This window comes from Muntiacus reevesi, chromosome 22, assembly GCF_963930625.1.
Source record: "Muntiacus reevesi chromosome 22, mMunRee1.1, whole genome shotgun sequence".
In the NCBI taxonomy this organism is placed as follows: Eukaryota; Metazoa; Chordata; class Mammalia; order Artiodactyla; family Cervidae; genus Muntiacus; species Muntiacus reevesi.
Window position 1 is genome coordinate 21,182,501 of NC_089270.1, and position 20,678 is coordinate 21,203,178.

A 20,678-nucleotide genomic window follows, 5' to 3' on the forward strand; every position below is an offset into this window, starting at 1 on the left:
GACTGTGTTGAATCTAGCCCCTTTTCCTTAAAGATTATAAACTTATTACAAGTAGAAACAATCCTTGTTACAAGGAAATATTTTGTTGCACCTAAGTAAACAAATTTTATTTATTGCTGTGGGGTTATCCAAAATTATTTAGGTTTAAAGTATTTTTAAATCAGAGGAGGAAAAAAGTTTTAAAGGAGTCCAAATTTATTCTCAGGCTGAGAAAGTCTGTTATCGCAGTCCAAATCCAGGTGCAAAAACATTATTGCTAATGTTAAAATTCACTACTTAGAGAGAAAAGCTACCCAAACACACCTGCACCTTTTCAGAACTGACTTAATATTGTGTTAAAGTAAACATATTAAGGACATGAAGGTTTAGTCATCAAAAAACTCTATTGCCCAATGTGTTACTTAAAGTGAATGAGACAAGTTACTTGGATTCTGATAAAGATAAACGTGCATTTCGTGACTTCCTTTCCCAATTCAATATTATCAAGTGGTACTGGTGCTTATGATTTCACTCTAATATTACCTCAGTCATAACACATACAGATTGAGAATACAGAGAACAATGTATTAGGAAGGGGCTGTGTTCTGAGGATATGGCATTTAATGACACATTTCATTATATGAGGTAAGAGAGTGTAGAATCCAGAGTGTAAGAATCCAGGTTCTAACACCAGGCTGCTTGAGCTTTCCCCCACATCTGCCTCTTAATGGCTGTTTGAACTTGTTTGTAAACTCTATGTACTGAGTTTTTCCACTGCAAAATGGAGATAATTATACTTATATCCACGAAGACGGTTGTGAACATTAACTAAGTTAAAACACATAAAATGCTCTACAGTGCTTGGCAGATATCAGCAAATGATACTTACGATACAACTAATTGTTATTATTGTGTTGTACACAAAATATACACAGATCACTTTACTGGCAGATGATTCACTTTCACAAAAGTTTGTTTCTAAATACATATCTATCTGTGTGTGGGCACACGTGTGTGTGTGCACATATGTGCACACACGTGCCAGCTCACCTCAGTTGTATCCAATTCTGTGCAACCCTACAGACCGCAGCCTGCCAGGCTCCTCTGTCCATGGGAAAAATGCTGGAATGGGTTGCCATGCCCTCCTCCATGGGATCTACCCAAGCCAGGGATCAAACCATGTCTCATGTCTCCTGCACTGACAGGTGGGTTCCCACTAGTGCCAACTAGGAAGCCCATGTATGTATATATCATTGATCTGTGATATATGGATATATCTACATATAGATGTAAATAAAAAGAGAATATATAAACTAAATCATGTACAAAATTTAAAAGTCATAATATTAACTTAACAATTACAGAAATTAAATCTAGTAGTTTTACAATAATTTGTTTCAAGGATGTGCCATACAATCATTTAATGTTATGGCAAAAACAGACAAAAACACCTCTGGTTTAAAAGAAATTTGTGTTTTTAAGAACATATAAGTTGTGTCAAATAAGAAATCAGTTCACATCTGGAAATTGTTTCAACATTTGAATTTAAAAAGATCACTTTTAATCATCTCGATTGGAATAATTCTACTAGCAAGATTCTGTGCACTTAAAAGAACTTAATGCTTATTACTCATCTATAAAATTAATACTGTTGCTAATAAAATTCACAGTATAAAATTTTTAAATTATCTGAATATTATGCATGAAATATATATATATATTTATATATATATATATTTATACATATAAAACATTTTATTTTCTAAATGGATGCTTACAATTACCCTTGAAAATGTGTTTGAGACAAACAGGGGTGTTTATGATGTAATGAACTGACTCCATAAGAAACTGGAAGAAACCCTGTTTACCCCTCTTCTAACACTCCCTCCTTATTATGCATTGATTACTAGAAATAAACATTTCTAAGTAGATCAAAGGACCCTTGTAGTGGGGTTCTGCCATCCTTCTAGATCAAATCATCCTTCTCTTTGATGGTTAAAAGGAATTTTCCCATCAAATAAAAACTAAAACAAATAAGAAAAATAATTTGTCAGCTAAGCAAATTAGTTAATCAAATATGTTGAAAGACTTGAGAGCAATATATATAGCACTGTGCAAAATATCTATTGCTTTGTTTACTTATTTACCATGAGTCCTTGCGAGGCTCCTCTCTAATGAAAAAAAAAAAAATTTAACGTTTTCCTACTTTATCTTCCATTTTCAATCACATTCCTCTTTCTCCTTATATACCTACCCTAGGAAACATCAAGGACTGGAAAGAAGAGCAAAATCAACTAAACTCTGTGTTTCTGACATTCTTAAATGAAAGAGACTTAGGCATGACATAGCTTTGCTTTCTGAAACAAATACCTTGGTATTTTTTTTAAGTTTTACTGAAATACAGTTGATTTACAGTGTTGTTTCTGGAGAGTTTACCATAATGGATGTTGAATTTTGTCAAAAGCTTTTTCTATATCTATTGAGATGATCGTGTGGTTTCTGCTGTTTAATTTGTTAATGTGGTATATCATACTAATTGATTTGTGGACAGTGAACAATCCCTGTACCTCTGAGGACAAAGAAGTGCCAAGAAGAATCCTAACAAACAAGCCTTGAGAAGTTTCTCCAGTTTACTGTAATTATCTCATACTCCTTAACCTATCATATTCCTTGACAACTGCCCACTCTTCATCAAGCCCAGTACAAACTACTCAGGTCTGTTTCTTTAGGTTTTTATTTCCTCTTGAAGGCTTCTTATATTAAATACATTTGTATCCTTTTCTCCTGTTAATGTGTTTGTCCGTTTAATTTTCAAACCCATTCAGGGACTCTAAGATGGTCGAGGAAAATTTTTCTCCCCCTGTAGCTCTTAGAACCAGGAATATCTACACTTCTTAATAGTTTTGTTGTTCCAAGTGGACATAATGAATTATGTAATGTAAATATTTTCCTCTTTGAATTACCTTCCCAAATTTGGCATACATTTTGGGCACTAACCTCAACCTCAGCTTTATCGCTGAGGCTGAGGTCATTTCTTCCACCTTTACTTTACCTACTACCTTTTAAAGTCTTATTGCTATGAGATATTCCTATTTCTCTTGCAAGCCACCTAATATTCTTTCGTAGGGATGAAAATTCAGATGTTGATAGATAGAAAGAGGGGGCTTCCAAGATGGCTCAGTGATGAAGAACCCACCTCCAATACAGAGATGCAGGAGCCATGAATTGGATCCCTGAGTCAGGAAGATTTCCTTGGAGGAGGAAATTGCAACCCACTTCTGTATTCTTGCCTGGGAAATCCCATGACAGAGAAGCCTGGAGAGCTACAGTCCACAGGGTCACAAAAAGTCAGACATGACTAAGCGACTGAGCAGGAGCACAAGCTATAAAGAAGAAAGAAGGGAAAGAGGAAGGGATGGGAGGAAAGAAAATGTTTTGAAGGTTGTTTCATAGACATATGATTGGGCAGCATAGTATTAGATGATAAAGAAAGTTGAGATTAAGCAATCACGTGATACTGTAATAAACTAAGTCAATCTGAAGAAAAATTGGATCAGCAAGATGTAAGAAGAGTGAAAAATATATGAAGGTAGGAACAAATCTGAACAAAGGACTCAACAGTGTGAATTTTAAACATGTGAATTTTATCTGTCTTTTGATTAATATTAGCTGATGATATTATTATCACCAATATTGGGTTGTGTCTACATAGATTTTTCTGTGACTTTTTGTATATTAATTTTAAGCTCAGAGAGGCTAAGATCTATAAATGTGGCAATATTAATAACCTGTCAAATACAAAAAGAATCAATTCATCTAAGCAATGGGTCCACTTACTCTGTGAGCTAGAATTAATTGCACTTACGAACACGGTTACAAAAGTACTCAGCCATGAAATTAAAATACGCTTGCTCCTTGGAAGAAAACTTACGACCAACCTAGACAGCATATTAAAAAGCAGAGACATTACTTTGCCAGCAAAGGTCCATCTAGTCAAAGCTATGATTTTTCCAGTAGTCATGTATGGATGTGAGAGTTGGACTATAAAGAAAACTGAGCACTGAAGAATTGATGCTTTTGAACTGTGGTGTTGGAAAAGACTCTTGAGAGTCCCTTGGACTGCAAGGAGATCCAACCAGTCCATCCTAAAGGAGATCAGTCCTGAATATTCATTGGAAGGACTGATGCTGAAACTCCAATACTGACTCATTTGAAAAGACTGACTCATTTGAAAAGACCCTGATGCTGGGAAAGATTGAAGGCAGGAGGAGAAGGGGCTGACAAAGGATGAGATGGTTGGATGGCATCACTGACTCAATGGACATGAGTTTGAGTAAACTCTGGTAGTTGGCAATGGACAGGGAGGCCTGGTGTGCTGCAGTCCATGGGGTCACAAAGAGTTGGACATGACTGAGTGCATGAACTGAACTGAAAGTAAAATAATACAGATACATGTGCTGATAGACAGGTATAAATAGACATGACATTCCTAAAAAGATCAACACCCTCTATAATCACTTGCTTGTTGGAGAGAGGGAGGGAGGGCAAGATTGGTGGAAGGAAAAAAAGTGAAAGAGAGGCAGAGGGAAGGAGAGAGGAAAGGAGAAAAAATTGAGAGTGTAATCTCAGTGATGTTATAATATCCAGCTAGTTAATACTGAGCATTTATCAATATCATAATTTGCAGACTCAGATAAGGAGTTTAATCCAGGGACTTGATCAACAAGCTCAGAGTGGCTGCTTAGGACCCTCACATGGAGAAAATCATGCAGTTGCTGTATTGAACATGTCATCCCTTAGGGTAAAACAGATGCTCCGTTAACAAAGGTACTACTCATTTTGTATCACAGTAAGAAATCAAAGCTGATTATCTGAGGTTGAAGGAAGGCATCACAGTAGGAAGTTAGGATGTCTCACCCAATATCCATACCTGATCCAGTGATCAGACTAGGAACCTGCTGACTAAAGAAGTTACCCTGTCCTAGAGGAATGGACCTGCAACCCAATATCAAGTATCTGTTGCAATGAGTCCCTCTGTTCTTTGCCAAAGGGATCTTCAACCATTTACTTACGTTAATAGACATGAAGGAAAGGAGAATACCCAGACAGTTGGCAGACTACTGGGTGCAGGGTCATAGCTGAGACTGCTATCTGGAGATCCAAAGCATCTTCATGGTCCCACTATTAGAGTGAAGGCATATGGGGAGCAGATAACAGATGGAGTCCTGGCCATTTGACCAAAGGGTCCGTTTACAACAGGTCCACTGTGTTTACTGATGTACCCAGGGATCATTGATCCAAACGTCTAATTCAGATTGTCATACTTAGCAACTGGCACAATCCCAAACCTGGATCCTGGAAAATGACTGTAGACTACCACAAGCCCATTCAAGTCATAGTATTGATTGCATTTGTTGCGCTAGTTGCTAGAAAAAATTATGACTTCAGATACATGGCATATAGCTATTGATTTGGTGAGTGAGTCCTTTTCTACGCCAACTAGGAAATGAGGTCAAAATCAATGAATTCACAATAAACAACAACAATACTCATTCACTGTTTTACCTCAGGGCTATGGTAACTATCCCCTTTCACAATGGAATCTGGGTCCACAGAACATAACATTGATTAATTCCACCAGTGACACCACAGTGATTGAAAGAATGAACAAGAGGCGACCATCACATACCTTTTATAAGACACATGCACTCTGGAGGACAGAGTAAATCCTAAAAACTCGGGGTATCTGCCACTTCAAAGCTTTTCAAGATAAAGACTCCCTCAGTGTAGTAGTGTCTAGGGCTACTACAACAAAGCATTGCAAACTGGGTGGCTTAAAACAACAGAAATTGATCACCTTTATAGACCCAGAAGCTAAAATCCAAACATCAAGATGTATCAACAGGGTCATGCTTACTCTGGAAACTTTAATGGAATCTTTCCTTGCCTTTCAAAGTTTTTGGTGGCTTGCTGGAAATCTTTGCCATTTCTTGGTTTGTAATCACTTGAATCCTTAATTGTCACATGGCATTTTCCCTGGGTATCTGTCTTCACATGAAAGTGAAGTGAAAGTCTCTCAGTCGTGTCTGACTCCATGGAATTCTCCAAACCAGAATACTGGAGTGGGTAGCCAGTCCACTCTCCAGCGAATCTTCCCGACCCAGGAATCGAACTGGGGTCTCCTGCATTGCAGGCAGGTTCTTCACATGGCCATCTTCTTATAAGGACACCAGTCATACTGGATTAGGGGCCCAACCAATTTCAATATGAACCTATCTTAACTGATTATGATTTTATTTTCTTAGGCTCCAAAATCACTGAGGACAGTGACTCCAGCCATAAAATTAAAAGATGCTTCCTCCTTGGAAAGAAAACTATGACAAACCTAGACAGTGTATGAAAAAGTAGAGACATCAGTTTGCCTACAAAGGTCCATATAGTCAAAGTGAAAGTGAAAGTCACTGAGTCACGTCCAACTCTTTGCAACCCCATGGACAATACAGTTCATGGAATTCTCCAGGCCAGAATACTGGAGTGAATAGCCTTTCCCTTCCCCAGGGGACCTTCCCAACCCAGGGATCAAACCCAGGTCTCCCACATTGCAGGCAGATTCTTTAGCAGCTGAGTCACAAGGGAAGCCCAAGAATACTAGAGCAGGTAGCCTATCCCGTCTCCAGCAGATCTTCCCAACCCAGGAATCAAACCAGGGTCTCCCCCATTGCACACAGATTCTTTACCAACTGAGCTATCAGGGAAGCTCATATAGTCGAAGCTTTAATTTTTCTAGTAGTAACGTGCTGATGTGAGAGACCAAGAAGTGAGTGCTGAAGAATTAATGCTTTTGAATTGTGGTGTTGGAGAAGACTTGAGAGTCACTTGGACAGCAAAGAGATCAAACCAGTCAATCCTAAAGGAAATCGGTCCTGAATATTCATTGGAAGGACTAGCACTGAAGCTGAAATTCCAAGACTTTGGTCACCTGATGTGAAGAGCCAACTCATTGGAAAAGACCCTGATGCTGGGAAAGATTGAAGGCAAGAGGAGAAGGGAGTGGCAGAGGATAAGATGGTTAGATAGCATCACCAACTCAATGGACATGAATTTGAGCAAACTCTGGGAGATAATGAAAGACAGAGGGGCTTGGTATGCTGCAGTCTATGGGGTCACAAACAGTCAGACACAAGAGAGTGACTGAACAAAAATGACTGGTTATATCTGCAATGATCTTATTCCCAAATAAGGTCACCTGCTGTGGTACTGGGGATTAGGATTTCAACAAACCTTTGCTGGAGAATGCAATTCTACCCATAAAATCTAGGAATGTCTGTAAATTACAGTGAGAAAGAAAATTTTTCCCAATAGGCAGAATTTTCGGTGACACATCTGATCATCTACTTTTGTTGTTTGTTTATTTGTTTTTTTGATTGCCCAGCATGTGGGATCCTAGTTCCTTGAGCAGGGATCAAACCCACACCCCCTGCAGTGGAAGCATGGAGCCTCAACCACTGGGCTGCCAAAGAAGTCCCTGATCATCCACTCTGTGTAGAAGGATAAGGAAAAACAAATGTCCAAAAATTAGAAAATACTCATGGGCAATGGTGAATGGGCTAACTGGCTGGGCAGGAAACTGGGAAGAAAAAAGGTGGAAACTAAGAATATCTGAGGTGGAGTCACATGGATGGACATAGGGTAATGAGTACAAGTGTGAAGATTTTTATAACACCCATCAAAAATGATGCACTAAACAACCAAACAGACAAAAGGGCTCAGTCACTTGATGTCACTCAGCCTTGTCAGCAGTCTTCTCAACACCAGTATGGTAGACACATCCACAAAGCACAACAGATCAAGGACCCAACAGCAGACTCCACTCACTAAGGCGGATCCAGCTACTCTGCTCCTCCAGGTCCAATTTTCCAGCAAAAGAGACCAATGTTGAGTCTCTCGGAGGGCGTCAGTCCTCAAGGAGATCAATGAACTCTTGTTGACAGATTGACTATGCTGGCTCCTTTTTGTCCCTCAAGGGACAACAACTTACTCGCATGGGAACACCTACCTATTCCAAATATGAATGTCCTTTTTGCTGCCTACCTGACCTTAGTTGGCACCACTATCTGGGTGCCTACAAAATACCTAATCCACAGGCATGAAATCCAATACAACAGAGCACCCCAACCAGGAAACCCACTGTACAACAAAAAAAGGTGTGAGAGAGAGCTCATAATCATGGGATCCTCTGGCCTAATCACTTCGTGCCCCATCAGAAGTTGTCAGCCTAAAACTGTTGGAATAGCCCACAGGAGGTACAACTGAATCTCCAGCTCAGAGGCAATACTGTTCAAGGACAGGGTGTCATCTTTGAGGACAGTCTCACCAGGAACAACAGCAAGTGTGTCACTGAACTACAAACTCTGACCTCCATGTGAGTGCTCGTAAGCTTCTTATGCCCAGGTCCCAGCAAACAAGATGCAGAGACACTGTCTTGTGAAGAGTACTCTTGCTGATTGGCAAGGGAGATGGGACTGCTGTTACAGAGTGGGGGTAGAGAGTAACAAGCAACAAACTTGAGTGGCCCTCCCAAGTACCTCTTGGTACTTCCTAATAGAATTTTAAATGAGGATGAGAAATTTAGCAACTTCAACATGAGGACAGTAGGATTACCATGGCCTCCATCATCGCATCATTGAGACTAACAGAGGTGACAGCTGAAGACAGAGGATACAGGATGAACAGCAGAAGAAGGAGATGATGAGAACCACCTCTGGCCCCCAAACCAACAGCAGTGCTGGGGACTGTAGCTCATCCCACTAACTCTCCTCTTGTGAATGACCTTTCTGGGAGAAAGGCCCTTGGTGCTGTGGAAGAGATGCTCCCTGCAAGTATAAAATGGATCCATACGTCACATGGGGTGAACCGTAGCAGGCATGGGGGCACAGCACTCAGATACCCTTGGAAAAAGGCCTCACTGCCTGGCTGTGGGAAGATGCTGAAAGGACAGCCTCCAGCTGTTAACCCTTCTGGGGTCTGCCTCAGTTTCAAGCTGAGGTCACATTTGGAAGGCAACCCTCAAGCAATGACTAGATGCAAAAGAGGTACTAAGGGCCTGAATGTTTCACCCAAATTTTAACAAACAGCCTTTCCTCTGGAGCTTTCTGAGGTGCTGGGAGAGTCTTTGTAACTTTGCTATCAAGAGTCTGACCCTCCAGTACTCTTGCCTGGAGAATCCCTTGGACAGAGGAACCTGGTGGGCTACAGTCCATGAAGTCATGGAGACAGACACGACTGAGCAACTGACACACACACAAAATTGAGGAGATACTTGATGGTGCAAGGGTACACTTTATCTACTCTCCCATCTCCTGCAGGAAGCAGGACGGGGCAGGCAGCACCTGGGAGGCAGGATGGCTCACCCCCCTCCCACATCCCTTCTGGAAGTCTTGGGGCCTCAACGCCTGCAACAGCTGGCCTTGGGCAAATAAAAGACTAAGTTGTTTACTGGCAAAAGAAAAAAGAAAAAAAGAGTCTGACCCTGGGTCTTCCCGGGTGGTCCAGTGGCTGGGACTCTGCTCTCCCAGTGCCGGAGGCCCCGGTTTGATGCCTGGTCGGGGAACTCAATCCCACATGTTGCAACTAGTTTGTATGCCACAGCCAAAAACATCCTGAGTGCTGCAACCAGGACTGAAGATCCCACATGTGGCAATGAAGACCCAGCACAGCCAAATAAATACATAAATATTAAAAAAAAAAAAAAAAAGAAGAAGAAGAAGAAGAAGATTCTGACCCTGCTCAGTCCTGCTTTCTCACTTTCCCTTTCACAGGTGTTACTTCCTGTGAAAACCTTCTCTCTTCTGACCCCCACTGTCTACTTTCTAGAGAAGCTAATGTCAGACAAGCCACAACTCGAGATTTCTTGTTTGAGAGCTATTAAATGTACAAGAATGACTTTAAAAGCATAAACTACTTGAAACAGAGTGAAAAGGTGAAACCATTTTATAGAAATCAGATGTTAACTAGCAGAAAACATTGAACTTACAGAAATTCATTTAATTCACTAGCATATGGTATTCCCTTTTGATCATAAAGTGAATCATAAAACAAATTTTGACCTTGTATCTAACTTCATCTTCAGAAAAAGTATACTATCAATTATTAGATACCTCCAACTCCTATTTTTAAAAACAAATTAAGGAAGAATACTCCACTCAGAAATAGCAGACAGAAGATAAACTGACGATTGGTTGGAATAAGAAAGGTTGGGGACTTAGTCCAACTTTTTAAATTTAGTCCCCGATGTACTTGAGGATAAAAGAATATAGGGCCTTCTCCAAAATCACTATGCATACAGGGGTGCTCAGTCACATCCAACTCTTTGCAACCCCACGGACTGTAGCCCACCAGGCTCCTCTAGCCATGGGATTTCCCAGGCAAGAATACTGCAGTGGGTTGCCATTTCCTCCTCCAGGGATCTTCCCAACCCAGGGATTGAACCCGGGTCTCCTGCATCTTCTGCATTGACAGGTGAATTCTTCACCACTGAGCCACCCGGGAAGCCCAAATCACCACAGATTTCCTCTTTATTTCAGCAGGAAAGGTCATAGGGATCCCTATATATTCGGCATCTGAGATGCCTGTCAAGCTCCCTTTATAGGAATTCCCAAAGGCCCATCACGAAGTCTCTCAAGAAGATGGCAACAGCCAAGTAGTACAATCCTCAGTTCCTCCAGGGCTACTATTTATGCCCTCTGTGTTTCAGATTCTGCATTTCAGTAAAAATTAGGTCATTATCTCAGAAGCAGTTTAAAGAAGAGCTAGTTCATGTCCTAAAAACAAAAACTGGCCCAAAGCTAAAAGGCTGATGATCTTACAACCTCATCCAGGACAGTGTTCAGGCTGAGATATAACTACTCAAATATAACTACTAACTAGACCCCAATAATCCAATATTCAACGTGTGTGCAAACAGTCAACATCTTTCTCTCTTATCACCCATGGAAATCAACTGATCTTCTCACTACAGACAGAAATTCTCCAGGACTTATGAGGGGAGCTCCCTCAGTAAACACCAGCTAAACTAATCGCATCCTTTCCTTCCAACCTTTACAAAAAGTCTCTGCCTTGCAGCTACCCAGCTGGCATGAATCTCAGTGGATGGGGGATGAGAGATGACGTTTATGTGATAATGAAGCAGAAAGGGCTTTGAAACAAAGGCTGAGGGAGCTAGGAGAAGGCAGAGTCCACCCAGCACCACCACTGTCACCACCACCAGTCCAGTAAATGTGGAAATGAGTGACCTCTAGCTGGTGCAACTTGGGCTGGGGGGACGTCTCAGCAAGGGACTAGGCACAAGTTAAGACAAAGAGGTAGAGAGGATGATTTGTGAAGAAGGCAAGTTTATCATGAGTTGAGGCAAATAATGTGTGTCCATCTTCATACTCTTGTCTTCCTCATTGACTCCTACTTGCCCTTTAAAAGTAAATTCAGCTGACATGCCTTAAGAAGAGCCTTCCCTGTTCACATTCAAATCTTGACTTAGTACTACTTCAGGGTGTTGCTGTGAGACCTATGATAGCATATGTTATCTTCTGTTGTAACTGCCTTCCTAAATTGAGATACAATTCACAAACCATAATATTCAAACTTCCAAGGTACACAATTCAATGGTTCTTAGTACAGTTACAAAGCTGTACAGTCATCACCAATATCTAATTCCAGAACATTCTATCACCCCAGAAAGATAGCCCATACCCACTGGCAATCATTCTTCTTTCACTCTTCCTTCCAGCCCTTGACAAAGACAACCACAAATCTACTTTTGTCTTTAGGGATCTACCAATTGTGGACACTTTATATAAACGGGACTATATAATTTATAAACTTTTTACCTGCCTCCTTTGCTAAATCTAATATTTTCAAAGTTTATTCATGTCAGAGCAGAGAAGAATATTTCACTCCTTCTTATGGCTGAATAATATTCCATTGTTATCTATGTATACCACATTTTTTTATCCATTCATCAGTTGATGGACATTTGGATTGCTTCCCTTTTTTTTCTTTTTTTCCCTCTTCTGTCCATGCCATGCAGCATATGGGATCTTAGTTCCCTGACCAGGGACTGAACCCGTACCCCCTGTAGTGAAAGCTCAGCGTTTTAACCACTAAACCACCAGAGAAGTCCCGGAGTTTCTGCCCCTTTCTGGCTTCTATGAATAATACTGCTATGAACACTGGTGTATAAGTTTTTAAGTGGACCTAACTATTCAATTCCCTTGAATATACACTTAGGAGTGGGATTACTGGGTCATATGGTAACATTTGAAGAACCACCAAACTATTTCCCATTGTATACCCCCACCAGCAACATCACTGTCTTTTCTTTATCCAGCCCTCAATTTCCTGGAGGGCAGGGGACTGACAAGCCTTCTACAGTAGCCCCCGCACCTAGCATAACACCTAGGGCAGCACGGCTGTCTATGAGTATTTGTGACGTGAACAACTAAGGAGTTTGGTTTAACCTGGTGCTTTCTTCCAGCAAAATACTCTCCTAGCATCTCTAACCAGCCTCTTTTATCTATTCTGAGAAAACCACATACTCTTAGGTGCCAGCAGTTCTTGAAATGGGTGGTCTATGATTGCTGGAGAATAGGATTGTGACCTGCATGGGGCTGCTCACCCACACATTAGAGAAGCTAAGATAATCTCATAGTAGAATCACGTGTTTTCAAGTTGGTACCAGTTGGCGGGCAGGCAGATGTTCACGCATATTTTCAAAGTGAACATCAGCAAAATAGGTACAGGAATGTTTGGTGTCCAGACTCTGCTGGCCCTGCTGCCAATAACACTACAATGAACCTGAGTAGAGAAGGGAACAAAATAACTCCCACATGGGGCAAGAGGAAACACATGGGGCCCATCCCATATGTGGGTAGACTTTCCCTTCTCCAGGGGATCTTCCCAACCTAGGGATCGAACCCAGGTCTCCCGCATTGCAGGTGATTCTTTACCAGCTAAGCCACAGGGGAAACCCAAGAATACTGGAGTGGGTAGCCTATACCTTCTCCAGCAGAACTTCCTGACCCAGGAATCAAACAGGGGTCTCCTGCATTGCAGGTGAATTCTTTACCAACTGAGCTACCACAGAGGCCCCAAATGAGTGTGGAAGCAGATTCCTTCTCAGAATCTCCAGAAAAGAACTCAGTCTAATCAACACCAGGATTTCAACTTTGGGATACAGAGAGCAGAGAATCCAGCCAAGCCACTGTACTCTGATTTCTGACCTACAGGACAATAAACAAACACATCTGTGTAGTGTTCAGCCACTCAGTTTGTAGCAATGTGTTATGACAGCAATAGAAGACTAATATATTACTGAATGTCAGCATATTAAATGCCAATATTCTATCTATGGTCCTGAAGTACGAGAACCACTACTTTAATGGAAAGATTCATTAAAATTGCACATTTCCAGGACAGATTCACAGTCCACTACCAAATGTTATTTTTATAGTAAATCCATGGGAGACTTCTACTCGTAATTACTGAGTATTCTTTTGCATGTCACCTAAGAATAATGCGGGCTTCCCTGGTGGCTCAGTGGTAAAAACTTTGCCCGCCAATGCAAGATATGTGGGTTTGATCCCTGGGTCAGGAAGATACAATATTCTTTTCTTTAATTTATTTGTTTTTTAATTGAAGGATAATTGCTTTACCGAATTTTGTTGTTTTCTGTCAAACATCAACAAGAATCAACCATAGCTAGGGAAATCCTATGGACAGGAGAGCCTGGCAGGCTACGTCTATGGGATCAGAAAGAGTCAGGCTCGATTCAATGACTAAACAACAACAGCAAGAATAATATACCAATTTCTAAGTAATTATCTTCTCCAACATTTACAACTTTAGCATTAACTTTTAAAAAGAAAATAGATAATTACTTGTCACATCTTTTTCAAATTGTCTTACTTGTTTACTTTAGATGTACGTCTCTTTTCTAATACATTTAATGTATTTTATTAAATTCACATTTCATATAACCAGGTATGACTCACATTAAAAAAAGTCAGTGATTGTTAATAGAATCCAGTGAATCAGTGTTTACAAAAACATGAGAATGTAAATGAAGCCAAAGATTTACAGGCCTCAAAAGTACAAAGGCAAAAATCACTCATAGTTTTTGTGCAAAGCCAATAATATAGAATTGTGTTTTAATAGGACTTTATTGGTATGATGACCATATTTCAGTATCAATATTTTTTAAATTAGTAGCTCACAGTTGCTTGTGGCTTTCTTGCAACCATACAACACTTCCTCCAATCCCTGATCTGCACAACACATGCTTAGAATATTCCAAGTTCTACCGGTTCCAACTAGTGCTTCTAAATTACCACAATGCCAACAAAACTGGATTTTCAGACTCTACAAAGTGTAATATAAAATCAGTTTGGAACACGGACACTTACTTTTTCTGAGTTCTTTCAGCCAACCTTGCAATCTCTATAGCTGCCTTTCTTGCTTCAAAATCTTCTCTTCTCACCACCTCTCCAGTACCTCGGTAGCCTAGCTCCACCAACTGGCGGGCCAGACCTTCATCCTGAAAAGAAGATCGATTGTTAGTTTTGTGGATGAATGAGACATTTTATCAATGTATACTGAATAACTGTTTCAAATGAAAAAGCAAATGTATTATTTAAATATGAGACAAGATATGTTAGACATGAAAAGTTAGAATTCTTTCCAACAATAATTTTATAAATATCTGATTTGTCATCCCTTTCCAAGAGATGTAGGATGGGAAAAAATTAATAATAACATCACGCACTAAATTTTCTCTAAGGGATTGGAAGACAAAAGTCTGTTATGTTTTTAATCAATTTGTGAGAAGAGCTGTAGATAATTAATAAAGTATCCTTAAAACAATAAAACTAAGAGACAATAGTATTTATACAAGAAAGACTTTTAAAAAAAGCAGTTGCACAAAAAAGAAAACTGGGTTGCTTTCGGAAAGTTTAATACTTCAGAGACTTATTTCCTTGAAGTCAATTAACTGATGACACAGGGCATTACAACTTCAAATACAAAGCAAAGAGCAGATGAATTTCCTGTTTGAGTAGAAGGATATTGTTTCCATATAGTGTCGGTACCAATAAAAACAGAGAAGTAGAAACCCAAGATGACCACAAAAAGCTTCAAACTGAAAAAAAAAATATTTCCCTACAATTCTCTGGACCTTTTATATTTCAGTTCAGTTCAGTTCAGTCACTCAGTCGTGTCCAACTCTTTGCGACCCCATGAACCTCAGCACGCCAGACCTCCCTGTCCATCACCAACTCCCGGAGTCCACCCAAACCCATGTCCATTGTGTCGGTGATGCCATCCAACCATCTCATCCTCCGTCATCCCCTTTTCCTCCTGCCCTCAATCTTTCCCAGCATCAGGGTCTTTTCAAATGAGTCAGCTCTCCGCATCAGGTTACTTTAAAAATTGTCACACACATTTCTGTTACTTGCATAGCATATTCAAAAAAGAGCAGCATCTCCCCATTGAAGAGGTGATATTTTACTTGAAGTTACTAATATAAAGGCTTAAGTATTACTTGCGTGTGCATGCATACTAAGTCGCTTCAGTTGTGTCTGTACTAACAGGAGGGTTCTTTACCACTAGTGCCACCTAGGAAACCCGTATTACATAACAATACGTATATTAACATTTTACATTATCCCTTATATTATCATCTTAATTAAGCAGAAAATTTCTGTAATATTGTGAAAATAGCATTTATTTTATTGTTACAGACTCTCACTGAATACATCACTATTGAATGCAAGAACTGTCTCAGTTCAGTTCAGTTCAGTTCAGTCGCTCAGTCGTGTCCGACTCTTTGTGACCCCATGAACCACAGCACTCCAGGCCTCCCTGTCCATCTTCAACTCCCGGAATCCACCCAAATCCATGTCCATTGAGTCGGTGATGCCATCCAACCATCTCATCTTTAGTTGTCCCCTTCTCCTCCTGCCCTCAATCTTTCCCAGCATCAGGGTCTTTTCCAACGAGTCAGTTCTTCACATCAGGTGGCCAAAGTATTGGAGTTTCAGCTTCAGCATCAGTCCTTCCAATGAACACCCAGGACTGATCTCCTTTAGGATGGACTGGTTTGATCTCCTTGCAGTCCAAGGAACTCTCAAGAGTCTTCTCCAAATCCACAGTTCAAAAGCATCAATTCTTCAGCGCTCAGCTTTCTTTATAGTCCAGCTCTCACATCCATACATGACCACTGGAAAAACCATAGCCTTGACTAGACGGACCTCTGTTGACAAAGTAATGTCTCTGCTTTTTAATATGCTGTCTAGGTTGGTTATAACTTTCCTTCCGAGGAGTAAGCGTCTTTTAATTTCATGGCTGCAATCACCATCTGCAGTGATTTTGGAGCCCAAAAAAATAATGTCAGCCACTGTTTCCACTGTTTCCCCATCTATTTACCATGAAGTGATGGGACCAGATGCCATGATCTTAGTTTTCTGAATGTTGAGCTTTAACCCAACTTTTTCAGTCTTCCCTTTCACTTTCATCAAGAGGCTCTTTAATTCTTCTTCACTTCCTGTCGAGCAGAATTAAAATGAGAAAATTTAATTCATAGTTAATAATCTATTCAACCCACAGTGGCTAAAGTTCAAATTACTCAAATAAAATAAAAAATTCAGATACTATCAACGTGGAAAACCTGACTACTTTACTTTGCTAAACACTAAAAGCAAATACTGAAACCTGTGTAGCAATATGGGTACATATGCCAAGAGAAGACAATGCAAAGCATCAGGGCTTGCCAGAGTTCTTTCTTTCTTGACTTGTTCCCCTGCTCACTATACTCTATCCCAGGCTACTGTCCTCTGAACCACAAAACTGAGCAAATGCCTCCACCTAGTGGAATGAACATTTAATAAAAAAGGGATGCAGATTTTGAGTTTATTTACATAAAATGAGATGACTTGAGTTTAAACTTTCTTAAATACATTACTAAAAGTGAGCTCAAGGAAAGAATTCATAGCTGAGCTCTGTGAGACTGAGGTTCTTCTAGCAGAAAAAGATAAGTTGCTTGTGGCCAACAAAGCATTTTATATAATAAAGACCATTAAAAAGCTGCTGTATTGACTAGTTCTTCTTGTTCTTTTTCCTACACCTCTCTCTGCTCTATACCACAGCGTGCTACGGAACTGACCAGCCAGGTATAAGGAACCATGGTTCATCACATATAACTCATCAGTGATTGAATTAAACCCAACCCAACTACAGTATTAATTTTGCATATGGAGTGAATTATGCATTGTGTATCCTACCAGAGCCACACTGAATCATTTGGATAGCTCTGTGCTCATTGACACTAATATGTTGTTGTTCAGTCGCTAAATCATGTCTGATTCTTTATGATCCCCATGGACTGCAGCATGCCAGGCTTCTCTGTCCTTCACTATCTCCTGGAGCTTACTCAAACTTATGTCCACTGAGTCGGTGATGCCATCCAACCATCTCCTCGGTCATCCCCTTCTCCTCCTGCCTTAAATCTTGCTGAGTATCAGGGTCTTTTCCAATGAGCCAGCTCTTCGCATCAGGTGGCCAGAGTACTGGAGCTTCAGCTTCAGCATCAGTCCTTCCAATAAATATTCAGTGTTGATTTCCTTTAGGATGACTGGTTTGGTCTCCTTGCAGTCCAAGGGACTCTTAAGAGTCTTCTCCAGCACCACAGTTCGAAGGCATCAATTCTTTGGTGCTCACCCTTCTTCTTTGTATTGTAACAAATGACAAGATCAAGTAGAAAGTTGAAGTTGTTTCCCCACTTAACCATAACCATGTTCTAACTGGTGGAGTCACAAGTCGTCTCTCTACTTTAAATGGTTAATCATCTTTAAATAACTTATCTTTAAAGAAACAGAAATAAAATAGTTTTATTCACTCACATATTCATTCATTCATTTGCATTTCTGGTGATTTTCATTATTTTGTGTAGATCCAAGTTTCTTGCAGAAACACGATTTTTCTTCTACCTCAAAAACTTAAACAATTCTTGCAGGAAAGGTCTGCTAAGGGACTTCCCTGGTGGTCCAGTGGCTGAGACACCATGCTCCCATTGCAGGGAGCCCAGGTTCGATCCCTGGTCAGGGAACTAGATCCCACATGCTGCAACTTAGGCGCTCACATGCTACAACTTGTTGAGTTCACATGTCCTTGTTTCGCAGTTAAGTCCTGGCACAGCCAAATAAATAAAATAAATATTTTTTTAACAGTCCTGCTAACAACAAGTTATCTTGGCTTTTTTTTTTTTTTTGACTAAAGAAAATATTTATTTCACCTTAATTTTTTCTTCAAATTTATTGAGATATAATTGACATACAGCACTATATAAATTCAAGATGTACAGTATAATGATTTGATTTATATACATCATGAAATGATTACTGCAATAAGTTGAGTTCACATCTATCTCATACAGATACCAAATTAAAGAAAAAGAAAAATAAATTTTTGTTCCCTTGGGATGAGATCTGTTAGGATGTACTCTCAACAACTTTCATATATGACATAAGTGAGTGAAGTGAAAGTCACTCAGTCGTGTCCAACTCTGCGACCCCATGGACTGTATTCAGTTCAGTTCAGTTCAGTCACTCAATCGTGTCCAACTCTTTGTGACCCCATGAACCACAGCACACCAGGTCTCCCTGTCCATCACCAACTCCTGGAGTCCACCCAAATCCATGTCCATTGAGTCGGTGATGCCATCCAACCATCTCATCTTTAGTTGTCCCCTTCTCCTGCCCTCAATCTTTCCCAGCATCAGGGTCTTTACAAATGAGTCAGTTCTTCACATCAGGTGGCCAAAGTATTGGAGTTTCAGCTTCAGCATCAGTCCTTCCAATGAACACCCAGGACTGATCTCCTTTAGGATGGACTGGTTGGATCTCCTTGCAGTCCAAAGGACTCTCAAGAGTCTTCTCCAACACCCCAGTTCAAAAGCATCAATTCTTCAGCGCTCAGCTTTCTTTATAGTCCAACTCTCATATCCATACATGACTACTGGAAAGTAGTAAGTCCATGGAATTCTCTAGGCCAGAATACTGGAGTGGGTAGCCTTTCCCTTCTCCAGGGGATCTTCCCAACCCAGGGATCGAACCCAAGTCTCCCGCACTGCAGGTGGATTCTTTATCAGCTGAGTCACCACAGAAACCCAAGAACACTGGAGTGGGTAGCCTTTCCCATCTCCAGGGGATCTTCCCGACCCAGGAATTGAACTGGGATCTCCTGCATTGCAGGCAGATTCTACACCAACTGAGCTATGACATAAAGCAGCATTAATTATATTTGTCATGTTGTACATTATATCCCTAGTACTTATTCATCTTATAATTGCAAGTCTATACCTTTGCACTGCCTTAATTCAATTCCCCCTCCCTCCACCCTCCTGAATCTCTGGTAACCACAAATCTGATCTCTTTTTCTAAGAGTATGTTTCTTTGTTTTTAAAGTACATTGACCTACAACACTGTTAGTTCCAGTTACACAGCACAGAGATTTCATATTCCTGTCAAATAATAACCATGATACTAGTTAACAAATATCTCACCATACAAAGATATCACATCGTTATTGACTCTATTCCCCACACTGTATATTTCATACCCATAACTCACTCACTTCTATGCACCTGGAAGCCTGCACCTCTTAATATCCCTCACCTATTTCTCTCCTCCCTCCAGTTCATTCCCCTTTGGCAATCACCTGTTTGTTCTCTGTATCTATGATTCTACTTATGCTTTGTTAAATATATCTGTTCATTTGATTTTCTAGACTCTACATATAAGTGAGATGATGGAGTATTTGTCTTTGTCTGTCTGATTTATTTCATTTAGCATAATGCCCTCTAGGTCCACCCATGTTGGCAGAAATGGCAAGATTTCATTCTTTTTTATGGCTGAGTAATATTCTATTGTAACCACATCTTTATTCACTCCTCTGTTGATGGAACTTAGGGTTTCCACATCTTGGCTAGTATAAGTAATTATGCAATGAACATAGGGGTGCCTATGTCTTTTTGAATTAATATTTTCATTTTCTTTGGATTAGAATTGCTGGATCATATAGTAGCTGTAGTTTTAAATTCTTGAGGAGTCTCCATACTCTTTCCCACAGTGGCTGCAGCAATTTACATGCTCTTCAACAGTGCATAAAGTTTCCCTTTTCTCAACAACCTCATCAGTATTTGTTATTTGTTGTCTTTTTCATAACAGCCATTCTGAAATTTGTGAGGTGTTACCTTGTGGTTTTGATTCGCATTTCCCTGATGACTAGTGACACTGAGCAAATTTTCATGCATCTGCTGGCCATGTGTGTATCTTCTGTGGAAGAATGTATATTCTGATTATCTGTCATTTCTTTAATCAGTTTGTTTGGGTCTTTCTGACGTAGAATTGTAGGAGTTATTTGTATACTTTGGATATTAACCCCTTCTCAAATGTATCATATGCAAAATCATCTCCCATTCAGTAAGTGGCCTTTTTGCTTTGTTGATAGTTTCTTTTGCTATGCAAAAGCCTTTTAATGTGATGTGGTCCCAATTTTCTATTTTTGTTTTTGTTTTTCTTGCCTGGGGAGGTATTCCCAAAAATACATTTCCCAGACCAATGTAAAAGAACGTACGGGCTATGTTTTCTTCTGTA

At 40.1% G+C, this 20,678-nt stretch overlaps 1 protein-coding gene across 2 annotated transcripts in view; it reads right to left on the bottom strand.

The window, feature by feature from the left end:
* Positions 1-20,678, bottom strand: part of CFAP299 (cilia and flagella associated protein 299) — a 623,215-nt gene that overhangs the window by 591,318 nt on the left and 11,219 nt on the right. For both annotated transcript variants that reach the window (XM_065914730.1, XM_065914729.1), the window contains exon 2: positions 14,436-14,566. In XM_065914730.1, the coding sequence (XP_065770802.1) occupies positions 14,436-14,566 (131 nt within the window). The remainder of the gene's footprint in view (positions 1-14,435; positions 14,567-20,678) is intronic.